This window comes from Salmo salar, chromosome 26 (assembly GCF_965601325.2).
Source record: "Salmo salar chromosome 26, fSalSal1, whole genome shotgun sequence".
Taxonomy (NCBI): domain Eukaryota; kingdom Metazoa; phylum Chordata; class Actinopteri; order Salmoniformes; family Salmonidae; genus Salmo; species Salmo salar.
This window is the reverse complement of record NC_138316.1, coordinates 38498009-38521456: the sequence shown is the minus strand read 5'-3', so window position 1 is coordinate 38521456 and position 23448 is coordinate 38498009. Positions and strand designations below refer to the sequence as shown.

The following is a 23448-nucleotide window of genomic DNA, read 5'->3' as shown; positions in this document are numbered from 1 at the left end:
CACACACACACACAGTGACATGTAAACACACACACAGTGACATGTAAACACACACACAGTGACATGTAAACACACACAGTGACATGTAAACACACACAGTGACATGTAAACACACACACACAGTGACATGTAAACACACACACACAGTGACATGTAAACACACACACACACACACAGTGACATGTAAACACACACACACACACACAGTGACATGTAAACACACACACACACACAGTGACATGTAAACACACACACACACACACAGTGACATGTAAACACACACACACACAGTGACATGTAAATACACACAGTGACATGTAAACACACACAGTGACATGTAAACACACACACACAGTGACATGTAAACACACACACACACACACAGTGACATGTAAACACACACACACACACACACAGTGACATGTAAACACACACACACACACAGTGACATGTAAACACACACACACACACACACAGTGACATGTAAACACACACACACACACACACAGTGACATGTAAACACACACACAGTGACATGTAAACACACACACAGTGACATGTAAACACACACACACACAATGACATGTAAACACACACACACACACACAGTGACATTTAAATACACACAGTGACATGTAAACACACACACACACACACACAGTGACATGTAAACACACACACACAGTGACATGTAAACACACACACACAGTGACATGTAAACACACACACAAACACACACACACACAGTGACATGTAAACACACACACACACACACACACACAGTGACATGTAAACACACACACACACAATGACATGTAAACACACACACACACAGTGACATGTAAATACACACAGTGACATGTAAACACACACACACACACAGTGACATGTAAACACACACACACACACAGTGACATGTAAACACACACACACAGTGACATGTAAACACACACACACACACACACAGTGAGATGTAAACACACACACACACACACACACACACACACACACACACATACACAGTGACATGTAAACACACACACACACACACACACACACACACACACACACAGTGACATGTAAACACACACACACACACAGTGACATGTAAACACACACACACACACACACAGTGACATGTAAACACACACACACACAGTGACATGTAAACACACACACACACACACACACAGTGACATGTAAACACACACACACACACACACACACACACACACACACACACACACACACACACACAGTGACATGTAAACACACACACACACAGTGACATGTAAACACACACACACAGTGACATGTAAACACACACACACAGTGACATGTAAACACACACACACACACAGTGACATGTAAACACACACACACACACAGTGACTTGTAAACACACACACAGTGACATGTAAACACACACACAGTGACATGTAAACACACACACACACACACACAGTGACATGTAAACACACACACACACACACACAGTGACATGTAAACACACACACACACACACAGTGACATGTAAACACACACACACACACACGCACACAGTGACATGTAAACACACACACACACACACACAGTGACTTGTAAACACACACACACACAGTGACATGTAAACACACACACACACAGTGACATGTAAACACACACACACACACAGTGACATGTAAACACACACACAGTGACATGTAAACACACACACAGTGACATGTAAACACACACACACACACAGTGACATGTAAACACACACACACACAGTGACATGTAAACACACACACACAGTGACATGTAAACACACACACACACAGTGACATGTAAACACACACACAGTGACATGTAAACACACACACACAGTGACATGTAAACACACACACACAGTGACATGTAAACACACACACACACAGTGACATGTAAACACACACACACACAGTGACATGTAAACACACACACAGTGACATGTAAATACACACACACACACACACAGTGACATGTAAATACACACACAGTGACATGTAAATACACACACACACACACACAGTGACATGTAAACACACACACACACACAGTGACATGTAAACACACACACACACACACACACACAGTGACATGTAAACACACACACACCCAGTAAACACACACACACCCAGTGACATGTAAATACACACACAGTGACATGTAAATACACACACACACACACAGTGACATGTAAACACACACACACACAGTGACATGTAAACACACACACACACACACACACACACACACAGTGACATGTAAACACACACACACACACGCACACAGTGACATGTAAACACACACACACACACAGTGACTTGTAAACACACACACAAAGTGACATGTAAACACACACACACACAGTGACATGTAAACACACACACAGTGACATGTAAACACACACACACACACACACAGTGACATGTAAACACACACACACACACACACACACACAGTGACATGTAAACACACACACACACACACAGTGACATGTAAACACACACACACACACACACACACACACACAGTGACATGTAAACACACACACACACAGTGACATGTAAACACACACACAGTGACATGTAAACACACACACACACACACACACACACACACACACACACACACACACACACACACACACAGTGACATGTAAACACACACACACACACACACACACACACACAGTGACATGTAAACACACACACACAGTGACATGTAAACACACACACACACACAGTGACATGTAAACACACACACACACACACACCACACACACACACACACACACACACACACACACACACACACACACAGTGACACGTAAACACACACACACAGTGACAAGTAAACACACACACACACACACAGTGACACGTAAACACACACACACACAGTGACACGTAAACACACACACACACAGTGACATGTAAACACACACACACAGTGACATGTAAACACACACACACACACACACAGTGACATGTAAACACACACACACACAGTGACATGTAAAACACACACACACACAGTGACATGTAAAAACACACACACACAGTGACATGTAAACACACACACACACAGTGACATGTAAACACACACACACACACACACAGTGACATGTAAACACACACACACACACACACACACACACACACACACACACACAGTGACATGTAAACACACACACACACAGTGACATGTAAACACACACACAGTGACATGTAAACACACACACAGTGACATGTAAACACACACACAGTGACATGTAAACACACACACACAGTGACATGTAAACACACACACACAGTGACATGTAAACACACACACACACACACAGTGACATGTAAACACACACACACACACACAGTGACATGTAAACACACACACACACACAGTGACATGTAAACACACACACACACACACAGTGACATGTAAACACACACACACACAGTGACATGTAAATACACACAGTGACATGTAAACACACACAGTGACATGTAAACACACACACACAGTGACATGTAAACACACACACACACACACAGTGACATGTAAACACACACACACACACACACAGTGACATGTAAACACACACACACACACAGTGACATGTAAACACACACACACACACACACAGTGACATGTAAACACACACACACACACACACAGTGACATGTAAACACACACACAGTGACATGTAAACACACACACAGTGACATGTAAACACACACACACACAATGACATGTAAACACACACACACACACACAGTGACATTTAAATACACACAGTGACATGTAAACACACACACACACACACACACACGTGACATGTAAACACACACACACAGTGACATGTAAACACACACACACAGTGACATGTAAACACACACACAAACACACACACACACAGTGACATGTAAACACACACACACACACACACACAGTGACATGTAAACACACACACACACAATGACATGTAAACACACACACACACAGTGACATGTAAATACACACAGTGACATGTAAACACACACACACACACAGTGACATGTAAACACACACACACACACAGTGACATGTAAACACACACACACAGTGACATGTAAACACACACACACACACACACAGTGACATGTAAACACACACACACACACACACACACACACACACACACACAGTGACATGTAAACACACACACACACACACACACACACACACACACACACAGTGACATGTAAACACACACACACACACAGTGACATGTAAACACACACACACACACACACAGTGACATGTAAACACACACACACACAGTGACATGTAAACACACACACACACACACACACAGTGACATGTAAACACACACACACACACACACACACACACACACACACACACACACACACACACACAGTGACATGTAAACACACACACACACAGTGACATGTAAACACACACACACAGTGACATGTAAACACACACACACAGTGACATGTAAACACACACACACACACAGTGACATGTAAACACACACACACACACAGTGACTTGTAAACACACACACAGTGACATGTAAACACACACACAGTGACATGTAAACACACACACACACACACACAGTGACATGTAAACACACACACACACACACACAGTGACATGTAAACACACACACACACACACAGTGACATGTAAACACACACACACACACACGCACACAGTGACATGTAAACACACACACACACACACACAGTGACTTGTAAACACACACACACACAGTGACATGTAAACACACACACACACAGTGACATGTAAACACACACACACACACAGTGACATGTAAACACACACACAGTGACATGTAAACACACACACAGTGACATGTAAACACACACACACACACAGTGACATGTAAACACACACACACACAGTGACATGTAAACACACACACACAGTGACATGTAAACACACACACACACAGTGACATGTAAACACACACACAGTGACATGTAAACACACACACACAGTGACATGTAAACACACACACACAGTGACATGTAAACACACACACACACAGTGACATGTAAACACACACACACACAGTGACATGTAAACACACACACAGTGACATGTAAATACACACACACACACACACAGTGACATGTAAATACACACACAGTGACATGTAAATACACACACACACACACACAGTGACATGTAAACACACACACACACACAGTGACATGTAAACACACACACACACACACACACACAGTGACATGTAAACACACACACACCCAGTAAACACACACACACCCAGTGACATGTAAATACACACACAGTGACATGTAAATACACACACACACACACAGTGACATGTAAACACACACACACACAGTGACATGTAAACACACACACACACACACACACACACACAGTGACATGTAAACACACACACACACACGCACACAGTGACATGTAAACACACACACACACACAGTGACTTGTAAACACACACACAAAGTGACATGTAAACACACACACACACAGTGACATGTAAACACACACACAGTGACATGTAAACACACACACACACACACACAGTGACATGTAAACACACACACACACACACACACACACAGTGACATGTAAACACACACACACACACACAGTGACATGTAAACACACACACACACACACACACACACACACAGTGACATGTAAACACACACACACACAGTGACATGTAAACACACACACAGTGACATGTAAACACACACACACACACACACACACACACACACACACACACACACACACACACACACACACAGTGACATGTAAACACACACACACACACACACACACACACACAGTGACATGTAAACACACACACACAGTGACATGTAAACACACACACACACACAGTGACATGTAAACACACACACACACACACACACACACACACACACACACACACACACACACACACACACACCACACACACAGTGACACGTAAACACACACACACAGTGACAAGTAAACACACACACACACACACAGTGACACGTAAACACACACACACACAGTGACACGTAAACACACACACACACAGTGACATGTAAACACACACACACAGTGACATGTAAACACACACACACACACACACAGTGACATGTAAACACACACACACACAGTGACATGTAAAAACACACACACACACAGTGACATGTAAAAACACACACACACAGTGACATGTAAACACACACACACACAGTGACATGTAAACACACACACACACACACACAGTGACATGTAAACACACACACACACACACACACACACACACACACACACACACACACAGTGACATGTAAACACACACACACACAGTGACATGTAAACACACACACAGTGACATGTAAACACACACACAGTGACATGTAAACACACACACAGTGACATGTAAACACACACACAGTGACATGTAAACACACACACACACACACAGTGACATGTAAACACACACACACACACAGTGACATGTAAACACACACACAGTGACATGTAAACACACACACACACACACACAGTGACATGTAAACACACACACACACACACAGTGACATGTAAACACACACACACACACACAGTGACATGTAAACACACACACACACACACAGTGACATGTAAACACACACACACACACACGCACACAGTGACATGTAAACACACACACACACACACAGTGACTTGTAAACACACACACACAGTGACATGTAAACACACACACACACAGTGACATGTAAACACACACACACACAGTGACATGTAAATACACACAGTGACATGTAAACACACACACACACACACACAGTGACATGTAAACACACACACACAGTGACATGTAAACACACACACACACACACAGTGACATGTAAACACACACACACACACACAGTGACATGTAAACACACACACACACACACACAGTGACATGTAAACACACACACACACACACACAGTGACATGTAAACACACACACAGTGACATGTAAACACACACAGTGACATGTAAACACACACACACACAATGACATGTAAACACACACACACACACAGTGACATTTAAATACACACAGTGACATGTAAACACACACACACACACACACACAGTGACATGTAAACACACACACACAGTGACATGTAAACACACACACACAGTGACATGTAAACACACACACAAACACACACACACACAGTGACATGTAAACACACACACACACACACACAGTGACATGTAAACACACACACACACAATGACATGTAAACACACACACACACAGTGACATGTAAATACACACAGTGACATGTAAACACACACACACACACACAGTGACATGTAAACACACACACACACACAGTGACATGTAAACACACACACACAGTGACATGTAAACACACACACACACACACACACAGTGACATGTAAACACACACACACACACACACACAGTGACATGTAAACACACACACACACACACACACACACACACACACACACACACACACATACACAGTGACATGTAAACACACACACACACAGTGACATGTAAACACACACACACACACAGTGACATGTAAACACACACACACACACACACACACACAGTGACATGTAAACACACACACACACACAGTGACATGTAAACACACACACACACAGTGACATGTAAACACACACACACACACAGTGACATGTAAACACACACACACACACACAGTGACATGTAAACACACACACACACACACAGTGACATGTAAACACACACACACACACACACACACAGTGACATGTAAACACACACACACACACACACACACACACACACACAGTGACATGTAAACACACACACACACACACACACACAGTGACATGTAAACACACACACAGTGACATGTAAACACACACACAGTGACATGTAAACACACACACAGTGACATGTAAACACACACACACACACAGTGACATGTAAACACACACACACACACAGTGACATGTAAACACACACACAGTGACATGTAAACACACACACACACACACAGTGACATGTAAACACACACACACACACACAGTGACATGTAAACACACACACACACACACAGTGACATGTAAACACACACACACACACAGTGACATGTAAACACACACACACACACACGCACACAGTGACATGTAAACACACACACACACACACAGTGACTTGTAAACACACACACACACAGTGACATGTAAACACACACACACACAGTGACATGTAAACACACACACACACAGTGACATGTAAACACACACACAGTGACATGTAAACACACACACAGTGACATGTAAACACACACACAGTGACATGTAAACACACACACACACACACACACACAGTGACATGTAAACACACACACAGTGACATGTAAACACACACACACAGTGACATGTAAACACACACACACAGTGACATGTAAACACACACACACACACAGTGACTTGTAAACACACACACAGTGACATGTAAACACACACACAGTGACATGTAAACACACACACACACACACACAGTGACATGTAAACACACACACACACACACACAGTGACATGTAAACACACACACACACACACAGTGACATGTAAACACACACACACACACACGCACACAGTGACATGTAAACACACACACACACACACACAGTGACTTGTAAACACACACACACACAGTGACATGTAAACACACACACACACAGTGACATGTAAACACACACACACACAGTGACATGTAAACACACACACACACAGTGACATGTAAACACACACACAGTGACATGTAAACACACACACACACACAGTGACATGTAAACACACACACACACAGTGACATGTAAACACACACACACAGTGACATGTAAACACACACACACACAGTGACATGTAAACACACACACAGTGACATGTAAACACACACACACAGTGACATGTAAACACACACACACAGTGACATGTAAACACACACACACACAGTGACATGTAAACACACACACACACAGTGACATGTAAACACACACACAGTGACATGTAAATACACACACACACACACACAGTGACATGTAAATACACACACAGTGACATGTAAATACACACACACACACACACAGTGACATGTAAACACACACACACACACAGTGACATGTAAACACACACACACACACACACAGTGACATGTAAACACACACACACCCAGTAAACACACACACACCCAGTGACATGTAAATACACACACACACACACAGTGACATGTAAACACACACACACACAGTGACATGTAAACACACACACACACACACACACACACACACAGTGACATGTAAACACACACACACACACGCACACAGTGACATGTAAACACACACACACACACAGTGACTTGTAAACACACACACAAAGTGACATGTAAACACACACACACACAGTGACATGTAAACACACACACAGTGACATGTAAACACACACACACACACACGTGACATGTAAACACACACACACACACACAGTGACATGTAAACACACACACACACACACAGTGACATGTAAACACACACACACACACACACACACACAGTGACATGTAAACACACACACACACAGTGACATGTAAACACACACACAGTGACATGTAAACACACACACACACACACACACACACACACACACACACACACACACACAGTGACATGTAAACACACACACACACACACACACACACACAGTGACATGTAAACACACACACACAGTGACATGTAAACACACACACACACACAGTGACATGTAAACACACACACACACACACACACACACACACACACACACACACACACACACACACACACACACACACACACACACAGTGACACGTAAACACACACACACAGTGACAAGTAAACACACACACACACACACAGTGACACGTAAACACACACACACACAGTGACACGTAAACACACACACACACACACACAGTGACATGTAAACACACACACACAGTGACATGTAAACACACACACACACACACACAGTGACATGTAAACACACACACACAGTGACATGTAAACACACACACACACACACACAGTGACATGTAAACACACACACACACAGTGACATGTAAAAACACACACACACACAGTGACATGTAAAAACACACACACACAGTGACATGTAAACACACACACACACAGTGACATGTAAACACACACACACACACACACAGTGACATGTAAACACACACACACACACACACACACACACACACACACACAGTGACATGTAAACACACACACACACAGTGACATGTAAACACACACACAGTGACATGTAAACACACACACAGTGACATGTAAACACACACACAGTGACATGTAAACACACACACAGTGACATGTAAACACACACACACACACAGTGACATGTAAACACACACACACACACAGTGACATGTAAACACACACACAGTGACATGTAAACACACACACACACACACACACAGTGACATGTAAACACACACACACACACACAGTGACATGTAAACACACACACACACACACAGTGACATGTAAACACACACACACACACACAGTGACATGTAAACACACACACACACACACGCACACAGTGACATGTAAACACACACACACACACACACACAGTGACTTGTAAACACACACACACAGTGACATGTAAACACACACACACACAGTGACATGTAAACACACACACACACAGTGACATGTAAATACACACAGTGACATGTAAACACACACACACACACACACAGTGACATGTAAACACACACACACAGTGACATGTAAACACACACACACACACACAGTGACATGTAAACACACACACACACACACAGTGACATGTAAACACACACACACACACACACACAGTGACATGTAAACACACACACACACACACAGTGACATGTAAACACACACACAGTGACATGTAAACACACACACACACACACACACAGTGACATGTAAACACACACACACACACACAGTGACATGTAAACACACACACACACACACAGTGACATGTAAACACACACACACACACACAGTGACATGTAAACACACACACACACACACGCACACAGTGACATGTAAACACACACACACACACACAGTGACTTGTAAACACACACACACAGTGACATGTAAACACACACACACACAGTGACATGTAAACACACACACACACAGTGACATGTAAATACACACAGTGACATGTAAACACACACACACACACACACAGTGACATGTAAACACACACACACAGTGACATGTAAACACACACACACACACACAGTGACATGTAAACACACACACACACACACAGTGACATGTAAACACACACACACACACACACAGTGACATGTAAACACACACACACACACACACAGTGACATGTAAACACACACACAGTGACATGTAAACACACACAGTGACATGTAAACACACACACACACAATGACATGTAAACACACACACACACACAGTGACATTTAAATACACACAGTGACATGTAAACACACACACACACACACACACAGTGACATGTAAACACACACACACAGTGACATGTAAACACACACACACAGTGACATGTAAACACACACACAAACACACACACACACAGTGACATGTAAACACACACACACACACACACAGTGACATGTAAACACACACACACACAATGACATGTAAACACACACACACACAGTGACATGTAAATACACACAGTGACATGTAAACACACACACACACACACAGTGACATGTAAACACACACACACACACAGTGACATGTAAACACACACACACAGTGACATGTAAACACACACACACACACACACACAGTGACATGTAAACACACACACACACACACACACACAGTGACATGTAAACACACACACACACACACACACACACACACACACACACACACACACATACACAGTGACATGTAAACACACACACACACACACAGTGACATGTAAACACACACACACACACAGTGACATGTAAACACACACACACACACACACACACACAGTGACATGTAAACACACACACACACACAGTGACATGTAAACACACACACACACAGTGACATGTAAACACACACACACACACAGTGACATGTAAACACACACACACACACACAGTGACATGTAAACACACACACACACACACAGTGACATGTAAACACACACACACACACACACACACAGTGACATGTAAACACACACACACACACACACACACACACACACACACACACACACACACAGTGACATGTAAACACACACACACACACACACACACAGTGACATGTAAACACACACACAGTGACATGTAAACACACACACAGTGACATGTAAACACACACACAGTGACATGTAAACACACACACACACACAGTGACATGTAAACACACACACACACACACAGTGACATGTAAACACACACACAGTGACATGTAAACACACACACACACACACACAGTGACATGTAAACACACACACACACACACAGTGACATGTAAACACACACACACACACACAGTGACATGTAAACACACACACACACACACAGTGACATGTAAACACACACACACACACACGCACACAGTGACATGTAAACACACACACACACACACAGTGACTTGTAAACACACACACACAGTGACATGTAAACACACACACACACAGTGACATGTAAACACACACACACACAGTGACATGTAAACACACACACAGTGACATGTAAACACACACACAGTGACATGTAAACACACACACAGTGACATGTAAACACACACAGTGACATGTAAACACACACACACACAGTGACATGTAAATACACACAGTGACATGTAAACACACACACACACACACACACACAGTGACATGTAAACACACACACACAGTGACATGTAAACACACACACACACACACAGTGACATGTAAACACACACACACACACACACACAGTGACATGTAAACACACACACACACACACACAGTGACATGTAAACACACACACACACACAGTGACATGTAAACACACACACAGTGACATGTAAACACACACAGTGACATGTAAACACACACACACACAATGACATGTAAACACACACACACACACAGTGACATTTAAATACACACAGTGACATGTAAACACACACACACACACACACACACACAGTGACATGTAAACACACACACACAGTGACATGTAAACACACACACACAGTGACATGTAAACACACACACAAACACACACACACACAGTGACATGTAAACACACACACACACACACACAGTGACATGTAAACACACACACACACAATGACATGTAAACACACACACACACAGTGACATGTAAATACACACAGTGACATGTAAACACACACACACACACAGTGACATGTAAACACACACACACACACAGTGACATGTAAACACACACACACAGTGACATGTAAACACACACACACACACACACACACAGTGACATGTAAACACACACACACACACACACACACACAGTGACATGTAAACACACACACACACACACACACACACAGTGACATGTAAACACACACACACACACACACACACACACACACACATACACAGTGACATGTAAACACACACACACACAGTGACATGTAAACACACACACACACACAGTGACATGTAAACACACACACACACACAGTGACATGTAAACACACACACACACACACACACACACACACACAGTGACATGTAAACACACACACACACACAGTGACATGTAAACACACACACACACACACAGTGACATGTAAACACACACACACACACAGTGACATGTAAACACACACACACACACACAGTGACATGTAAACACACACACACACAGTGACATGTAAACACACACACACACACACACACACAGTGACATGTAAACACACACACACACACACACACACACACACACACACACAGTGACATGTAAACACACACACACACACACACACACACACACACACACACACACACACACACACACACACACACACACACACACACACACACACACACACACACACACACACAGTGACATGTAAACACACACACACACAGTGACATGTAAACACACACACACAGTGACATGTAAACACACACACAGTGACATGTAAACACACACACAGTGACATGTAAACACACACACACACACAGTGACATGTAAACACACACACAGTGACATGTAAACACACACACACACACACACAGTGACATGTAAACACACACACACACACACAGTGACATGTAAACACACACACACACACACACAGTGACATGTAAACACACACACACACACAGTGACATGTAAACACACACACACACACACACACACACACGCACACAGTGACATGTAAACACACACACACACACACAGTGACATGTAAATACACAAACACACAGTGACATGTAAATACACACAGTGAGGTAAATATACACACACACACACACACACACAGTGAGGTAAATATATACACACACACACACAGTGAGGTGAGGTAAATATACACACACACACACACACACACACACACACACACACACACACACCACAGTGAGGTACAGTGGGGGGAAAAAGTATTTGATCCCCTGCTGATTTTGTACGTTTGCCCACTGACAATAGAAATGATCAGTCTATAATTTTAATGGTAGGTATATTTGAACAGTGAGAGACAGAATAACAACAAAAATATCCAGAAAAACGCATGTCAAAAATGTTATAAATTGATTTGCATTTATTGAGGGAAATAAGTATTTGACCCCCTCTCAATCAGAAAGATTTCTGGCTCCCAGGTGTCTTTTATACAGGTAACGAGCTGAGATTAGGAGCACACTCTTAAAGAGAGTGCTCCTAACCGCAGTATAAAAGACACCTGGGAGCCAGAAGCAATCAATCAATCAGATTCCAAACTCTCCACCATGGCCAAGACCAAAGAGCTCTCCAAGGATGTCAGGGACAAGATTGTAGAACTACACAAGGCTGGAATGGGCTACAAGACCATCGCCAAGCAGCTTGGTGAGAAGGTGACAACATTTGGTGCGATTATTCGCAAATGGAAGAAACACAAAAGAACTGTCAATATCCCTCGGCCTGGGGCTCCATACAAGATCTCACCTCGTGGAGTTGCAATGATCATGAGAACGGTGAGGAATCAGCCCAGAACTACACGGGAGGATCTTGTCAATGATCTCAAGGCAGCTGGGACCATTGTCACCAAGAAAACAATTGGTAACACACTACTCCGTGAAGGACTGAAATCCTGCAGCGCCCGCAAGGTCCCCCTGCTCAAGAATACATATACATGCCCGTCTGAAGTTTGCCAATGAACATCTGAATGACTCAGAGGACAACTGGTGAAAGTGTTGTGGTCAGATGAGACCAAAATGGAGCTCTTTGACATCAACTCAACTCGCCGTGTTTGGAGGAGGAGGAATGCTGCCTATGACCCCAAGAACACCATCCCCACCGTCAAACATGGAGGTGGAAACATTATGCTTTGTGGGTGTTTTCCTGCTAAGGGGAGAGGACAACTTCACCGCATCAAAGGGACGATGGAGGCAACAAAGGAGGGGCTCAAGGCAACAAAGGAGTGGCTCAACAAGAAGCACATTAAGGTCCTGGAGTGGCCTAGCCAGTCTCTAGACCTTAATCCCATAGAAAATCTGTGGAGGGAGCTGCAGGTTCGAGTTGCCAAACGTCAGCCTCGAAACCTTAATGACTTGGAGAAGATCTGCAAAGAGGAGCGGGACAAAATCCCTCCTGAGATGTGTGCAAACCTGGTGGCCAACTACAAGAAACGTCTGACCTCTGATTGCCAACAAGGGTTTTGCCACCAAGTACTAAGTCATGTTTTGCAGAGGGGTCAAATACTTATTTCCCTCATTAAAATGCAAATCATTTTATAACATTTTTGACATGCGTTTTTCTGGATTTTTTTGTTGTTATTCTGTCTCTCACTGTTCAAATTAACCTACCATTAAAATTATAGACTGATCATTTCTTTGTAAGTGGGCAAAAGTACAAAATCAGCAGGGGATCAAATACTTTTTTTCTCCACTGTAAATACACACACACACACACACACACACACACACACACACACACACACACACACACACACACACACACACACACACACACACACACACACACACACACACACACACACACACACACACACACACACTGAGGTAAATACACACACACACATAAATGAATATAAACATGTTGTTGTGCCACACCAGGAGCATATAACACATTAGATGGTTACAGTCACACCAAAACAATCTCTGTAACACGTCACACATTATGCAGCACATATCTGCACTAGGCTAGAAAAACTATGGACTCCACATGACAAGCGCTCTCATTTAGTGTGTGTGTGTGTGTGTGTCAATGTTTGTGCGTGCAAGGATATGTGCATGTACATGTGTGACAGATCCCTCTCGGATTTTGCGTGTATGTGTTCGCGTGCATGCGTGTATTTTCGAGACAGGTCTGTCTCTCTCCGTTCCACTCACCCCCTCCAGCCGAGGACTAGCTGCACTACACAACACACAGCAGGCTTGCTGGATCAGCTCCCGGGCCCTGCTGCTCTCTCCTTCCCTGTACGCTGCCTGGATGTTCTCCAGGGTTGGAGACGGACCCAGAGAAGAGGCTCCACCGCTGCCCATCGCAGACGCCTTGGCTCCCATGTCCTCCACTGCCAAAGAACCTGGGGAGTGGAGGACAGAGGAAGAGAACAGAATAGAAGAGAACAGAAGAGATGGGAAGACAGAAAAGAGAGGAGAAGAGAAGGAACAGAGAAGAGAGAAGAAGACAGGAGAAGAGAAGAGAGGAGCAGACAGAAGAGAGGAGCAGACAGAGAAGAGAGGAGCAGACAGAGAAGAGAGGAGCAGACAGAGAAGAGAGGAGCAGACAGAGAAGAGAGGAGCAGACAGAGAAGAGAGGAGCAGACAGAGAAGAGAGGAGCAGACAGAGAAGAGAGGAGCAGACAGAGAAGAGAGGAGCAGACAGAGAAGAGAGGAGCAGACAGAGAAGAGAGGAGCAGACAGAGAAGAGAGGAGCAGACAGAAGAGAGGAGCAGACAGAGAAGAGAGGAGCAGACAGAGAAGAGAGGAGCAGACAGAGAAGAGAGGAGCAGACAGAGAAGAGAGGAGCAGACAGAGAAGAGAGGAGCAGACAGAAGAGAGGAGCAGACAGAGAAGAGAGGAGCAGACAGAGAAGAGAGGAGCAGACAGAGAAGAGAGGAGCAGACAGAGAAGAGAGGAGCAGACAGAGAAGAGAGGAGCAGACAGAGAAGAGAGGAGCAGACAGAGAAGAGAGGAGCAGACAGAGAAGAGAGGAGCAGACAGAAGAGAGGAGCAGACAGAGAAGAGAGGAGCAGACAGAGAAGAGAGGAGCAGACAGAAGAGAGGAGCAGACAGAGAAGAGAGGAGCAGACAGAAGAGAGGAGCAGACAGAGAAGAGAGGAGAAGCGGAACATACTTCCATTAGATCAGACCAGCTGCAGTCTAACACAGTAACAGAATATTGGGGGAGTAGGCGTGCGCAGAGCACCGGTGGCAAGTAGGAAATAGGTCACCCTGCTAAAGAATGCAGTCTCTCTCTCTCTCTCTCTCTCTCTCTCTCTCTCTCTCTCTCTCTCTCTCTCTCTCTCTCTCCAGGAGCAGGCTCTAAAGACTACGTGGTTACCAGAGGGTGCGAGACACAGGGAGGCAGGCAGGAGGTTCCATCAGGACTGAAAATATAGTCTACCTACTCTCTGGATACTGGACTAGTGTTGGAGCGAACACACACACACACACAATAAGAAGCTCTCATGTTCATTCCAAAACGTCAGTTTGCACTAATGAATAAACCCCAGGTTTATCAGCCTTTGGAAAGAGTGAACTGATATCTCAATATAGGTCAGTATCACTTGACTTCAGTGGTTTCAGTGTGGTAATAATGTCTGTCATCAACCAGAGCTTTACATCGGGTGGTAAATCCTACCTAGATGCTCAGAAGCCCTGATTGAACATCAATTGAGTGTGCTGGTAATCATACACACAGTGGGTCAGTTCATGGGGTGAACAATCCACATAGAAAAGCAATGGGCAATTCAAACATGTCCATTCATCCTCTGCACTGGAATTGAATCAATCCCAGCCCTGGTATCTAGAGACATCTCCAGTATATAGTGGACCTGAGTTAGTGACCGTAAAGGACTAGGCATGGATCGTGTTAATTAGGCACCATAAGAAAACAGACTGAAACAACTTGGACTTGTCCAATAAGAAACACTCATTGTGTGTCCTAATATACACAACCCTGGATTGGTTTGAATCCACTTACAACACAACAGAGAAGTACCCATCAATTCTGACGATGGCTCCTTATTCTACCACTGGGATGACACTTTTCCCCCATATACCTATTCCCCCTCTCTCTTCTCCCTTCTCCAGAACCAATATACCTATTCCCCCTCTCTTCTCCCTTCTCCAGAACCAATATACCTATTCCCCCTCTCTCTTCTCCCTTCTCCAGAACCAATATACCTATTCCCCCTCTCTCTTCTCCCTTCTCCAGAACCAATATACCTATTCCCCCTCTCTTCTCCCTTCTCCAGAACCAATATACATATTCCCCCTCTCTCTTCTCCCTTCTCCAGAACCAATATACCTATTCCCCCTCTCTCTTCTCCCTTCTCCAGAACCAATATACCTATTCCCCCTCTCTCTTCTCCCTTCTCCAGAACCAATATACCTATTCCCCCTCTCTCTTCTCCCTTCTCCAGAACCAATATACCTATTCCCCCTCTCTCTTCTCCCTTCCCCAGAACCAATATACCTATTCCCCCTCTCTCTTCTCCCTTCTCCAGAACCAATATACATATTCCCCCTCTCTCTTCTCCCTTCTCCAGAACCAATATACCTATTCCCCCTCTCTCTTCTCCCTTCTCCAGAACCAATATACCTATTCCCCCTCTCTCTTCTCCCTTCTCCAGAACCAATATACCTATTCCCCCTCTCTCTTCTCCCTTCTCCAGAACCAATATACCTATTCCCCCTCTCTCTTCTCCCTTCTCCAGAACCAATATACCTACTCCCCCTCTCTCTTCTCCCTTCTCCCTTCTCCAGAACCAATATACCTATTCCCCCTCTCTCTTCTCCCTTCTCCAGAACCAATATACCTATTCCCCCTCTCTCTTCTCCCTTCTCCAGAACCAATATACCTATTCCCCCTCTCTCTTCTCCCTTCTCCAGAACCAATATACCTATTCCCCCTCTCTCTTCTCCCTTCTCCAGAACCAATATACCTATTCCCCCTCTCTCTTCTCCCTTCTCCAGAACCAATATACCTATTCCCCCTCTCTCTTCTCCCTTCTCCAGAACCAATATACCTATTCCCCCTCTCTCTTCTCCCTTCTCCAGAACCAATATACCTATTCCCCCTCTCTCTTCTCCCTTCTCCAGAACCAATATACCTATTCCCCCTCTCTCTTCTCCCTTCTCCAGAACCAATATACCTATTCCCCCTCTCTCTTCTCCCTTCTCCAGAACCAATATACCTATTCCCCCTCTCTCTTCTCCCTTCCCCAGAACCAATATACCTATTCCCCCTCTCTCTTCTCCCTTCCCCAGAACCAATATACCTATTCCCCCTCTCTCTTCTCCCTTCTCCAGAACCAATATACCTATTCCCCCTCTCTCTTCTCCCTTCTCCAGAACCAATATACCTATTCCGCCTCTCTCTTCTCCCTTCTCCAGAACCAATATACCTATTCCCCCTCTCTCTTCTCCCTTCTCCAGAACCAATATACCTATTCCCCCTCTCTCTTCTCCCTTCTCCAGAACCAATATACCTATTCCCCCTCTCTCTTCTCCCTTCTCCAGAACCAATATACCTATTCCGCCTCTCTCTTCTCCCTTCTCCAGAACCAATATACCTATTCCCCCTCTCTCTTCTCCCTTCTCCAGAACCAATATACCTATTCCCCCTCTCTCTTCTCCCTTCTCCAGAACCAATATACCTATTCCCCCTCTCTCTTCTCCCTTCTCCAGAACCAATATACCTATTCCCCCTCTCTCTTCTCCCTTCTCCAGAACCAATATACCTATTCCCCCTCTCTCTTCTCCCTTCTCCAGAACCAATATACCTATTCCCCCTCTCTCTTCTCCCTTCTCCAGAACCAATATAACTATTCCCCCTCTCTCTTCTCCCTTCTCCAGAATCGATATACCTATTCCCCCTCTCTCTTCTCCCTTCTCCAGAACCAATATACCTACTCCCCCTCTCTCTTCTCCCTTCTCCAGAACCAATATACCTATTCCCCCTCTCTCTTCTCCCTTCTCCAGAACCAATATAACTATTCCCCCTCTCTCTTCTCCCTTCTCCATAACCAATATACCTATTCCCCCTCTCTCTTCTCCCTTCCCCAGAACCAATATACCTATTCCCCCTCTTTCTTCTCCCTTCTCCAGAACCAATATACCTATTCCCCCTCTCTCTTCTCCCTTCTCCAGAACCAATATACCTATTCCCCCTCTCTCTTCTCCCTTCTCCAGAACCAATATACCTATTCCCCCTCTCTCTTCTCCCTTCTCCAGAACCAATATACCTATTCCCCCTCTCTCTTCTCTCTTCTCCAGAACCAATATACCTATTCCACCTCTCCCTTCTCCCTTCTCCAGAACCAATATACCTACTCCCCCTCTCTCTTCTCCCTTCTCCCTTCTCCAGAACCAATATACCTATTCCCCCTCTCTCTTCTCCCTTCTCCAGAACCAATATACCTATTCCCCCTCTCTCTTCTCCCTTCTCCAGAACCAATATACCTATTCCCCCTCTCTCTTCTCCCTTCTCCAGAACCAATATACCTATTCCCCCTCTCTCTTCTCCCTTCTCCAGAACCAATATACCTATTCCCCCTCTCTCTTCTCCCTTCTCCAGAACCAATATACCTATTCCCCCTCTCTCTTCTCCCTTCTCCAGAACCAATATACCTATTCCCCCTCTCTCTTATCCCTTCTCCAGAACCAATATACCTATTCCCCCTCTCTCTTCTCCCTTCTCCCTTCTCCAGAACCAATATACCTATTCCCCCTCTCTCTTCTCCCTTCTCCAGAACCAATATACCTATTCCCCCTCTCTCTTCTCCCTTCTCCAGAACCAATATACCTATTCCCCCTCTCTCTTCTCCCTTCTCCAGAACCAATATACCTATTCCCCCTCTCTCTTCTCCCTTCTCCAGAACCAATATACCTATTCCCCCTCTCTCTTCTCCCTTCTCCAGAACCAATATACCTATTCCCCCTCTCTCTTCTCCCTTCACCAGAACCAATATACCTATTCCCCCTCTCTCTTCTCCCTTCTCCAGAACCAATACACCTATTCCCCCTCTCTCTTCTCCCTTCTCCAGAACCAATATACCTATTCCCCCTCTCTCTTCTCCCTTCTCCAGAACCAATATACCTATTCCCCCTCTCTCTTCTACCTTCTCCAGAACCAATATACCTATTCCCCCTCTCTCTTCTCCCTTCTCAAGAACCAATATACCTATTCCCCCTCTCTCTTCTCCCTTCTCCAGAACCAATATACCTATTCCGCCTCTCTCTTCTCCCTTCTCCAGAACCAATATACCTATTCCCCCTCTCTCTTCTCCCTTCTCCAGAACCAATATACCTATTCCCCCTCTCTCTTCTCCCTTCTCCAGAACCAATATACCTATTCCCCCTCTCTCTTCTCCCTTCTCCAGAACCAATATACCTATTCCCCCTCTCGCTTCTCCCTTCTCCCTTCTCCAGAACCAATATACCTATTCCCCCTCTCTCTTCTCCAGAACCAATATACCTATTCCCCTTCTCCCTTCTCCAGAACCAATATACCTATTCCCCCTCTCTCTTCTCCCTTCTCCAGAACCAATATACCTATTCCCCCTCTCTCTTCTCCCTTCTCCAGAACCAATATACCTATTCCCCCTCTCTCTTCTCCCTTCCCGAGAACCAATATACCTATTCCCCCTCTCTCTTCTCCAGAACCAATATACCTATTCCCCTTCTCCCTTCTCCAGAACCAATATAACTATTCCCCCTCTCTCTTCTCCCTTCTCCAGAACCAATATACCTATTCCCCCTCTCTCTTCTCCCTTCCCGAGAACCAATATACCTATTCCCCCTCTCTCTTCTCCCTTCTCCAGAACCAATATACCTATTCCCCCTCTCTCTTCTCCCTTCTCCAGAACCAATATACCTATTCCCCCTCTCTCTTCTCCCTTCTCCAGAACCAATATACCTATTCCCCCTCTCTCTTCTCCCTTCTCCAGAACCAATATACCTATTCCCCCTCTCTCTTCTCCCTTCTCCAGAACCAATATACCTATTCCCCCTCTCTCTTCTCCCTTCTCCAGAACCAATATACCTATTCCCCCTCTCTCTTCTCCCTTCTCCAGAACCAATATACCTATTCCCCCTCTCTCTTCTCCCTTCTCCAGAACCAATATACCTATTCCCCCTCTCTCTTCTCCCTTCTCCAGAACCAATATACCTATTCCGCCTCTCTCTTCTCCGTTCTCCAGAACCAATATACCTATTCCCCCCCTCTCTTCTCCCTTCTCCAGAACCAATATACCTATTCCCCCTCTCTCTTCTCCCTTCTCCAGAACCAATATACCTATTCCCCCTCTCTCTTCTCCCTTCTCCAGAACCAATATACCTATTCCCCCTCTCTCTTCTCCCTTCTCCAGAACCAATATACCTATTCCCCCTCTCTCTTCTCCCTTCTCCAGAACCAATATACCTATTCCCCCTCTCTCTTCTCCCTTCTCCAGAACCAATATACCTATTCCCCCTCTCTCTTCTCCCTTCTCCAGACCCAATATACCTATTCCCCCTCTCTCTTCTCCCTTCTCCAGAACCAATATACCTATTCCCCCTCTCTCTTCTCCCTTCCCCAGAACCAATATACCTATTCCCCCTCTCTCTTCTCCCTTCTCCAGAACCAATATACCTATTCCCCCTCTCTCTTCTCCCTTCTCCAGAACCAATATACCTATTCCCCCTCTCTCTTCTCCCTTCTCCCTTCTCCAGAACCAATATAACAATTCCCCCTCTCTCTTCTCCCTTCTCCAGAACCAATATACCTATTACCCCTCTCTCTTCTCCCTTCCCCAGAACCAATATACCTATTCCCCCTCTCTCTTCTCCCTTCTCCAGAACCAATATAACTATTCCCCCTCTCTCTTCTCCCTT

General features: G+C 44.5%; 1 protein-coding gene across 1 annotated transcript in view; it reads right to left on the bottom strand.

Moving 5' to 3' along the window:
• The window catches only part of lrrk1 (leucine-rich repeat kinase 1), a 174732-nt gene that overhangs the window by 117154 nt on the left and 34130 nt on the right, over positions 1-23448 (bottom strand). Inside the window, exon 3 of the mRNA XM_082969697.1 lies at positions 16738-16931. Coding sequence (XP_082825823.1) covers positions 16738-16931 — 194 coding nt within the window. The remainder of the gene's footprint in view (positions 1-16737; positions 16932-23448) is intronic.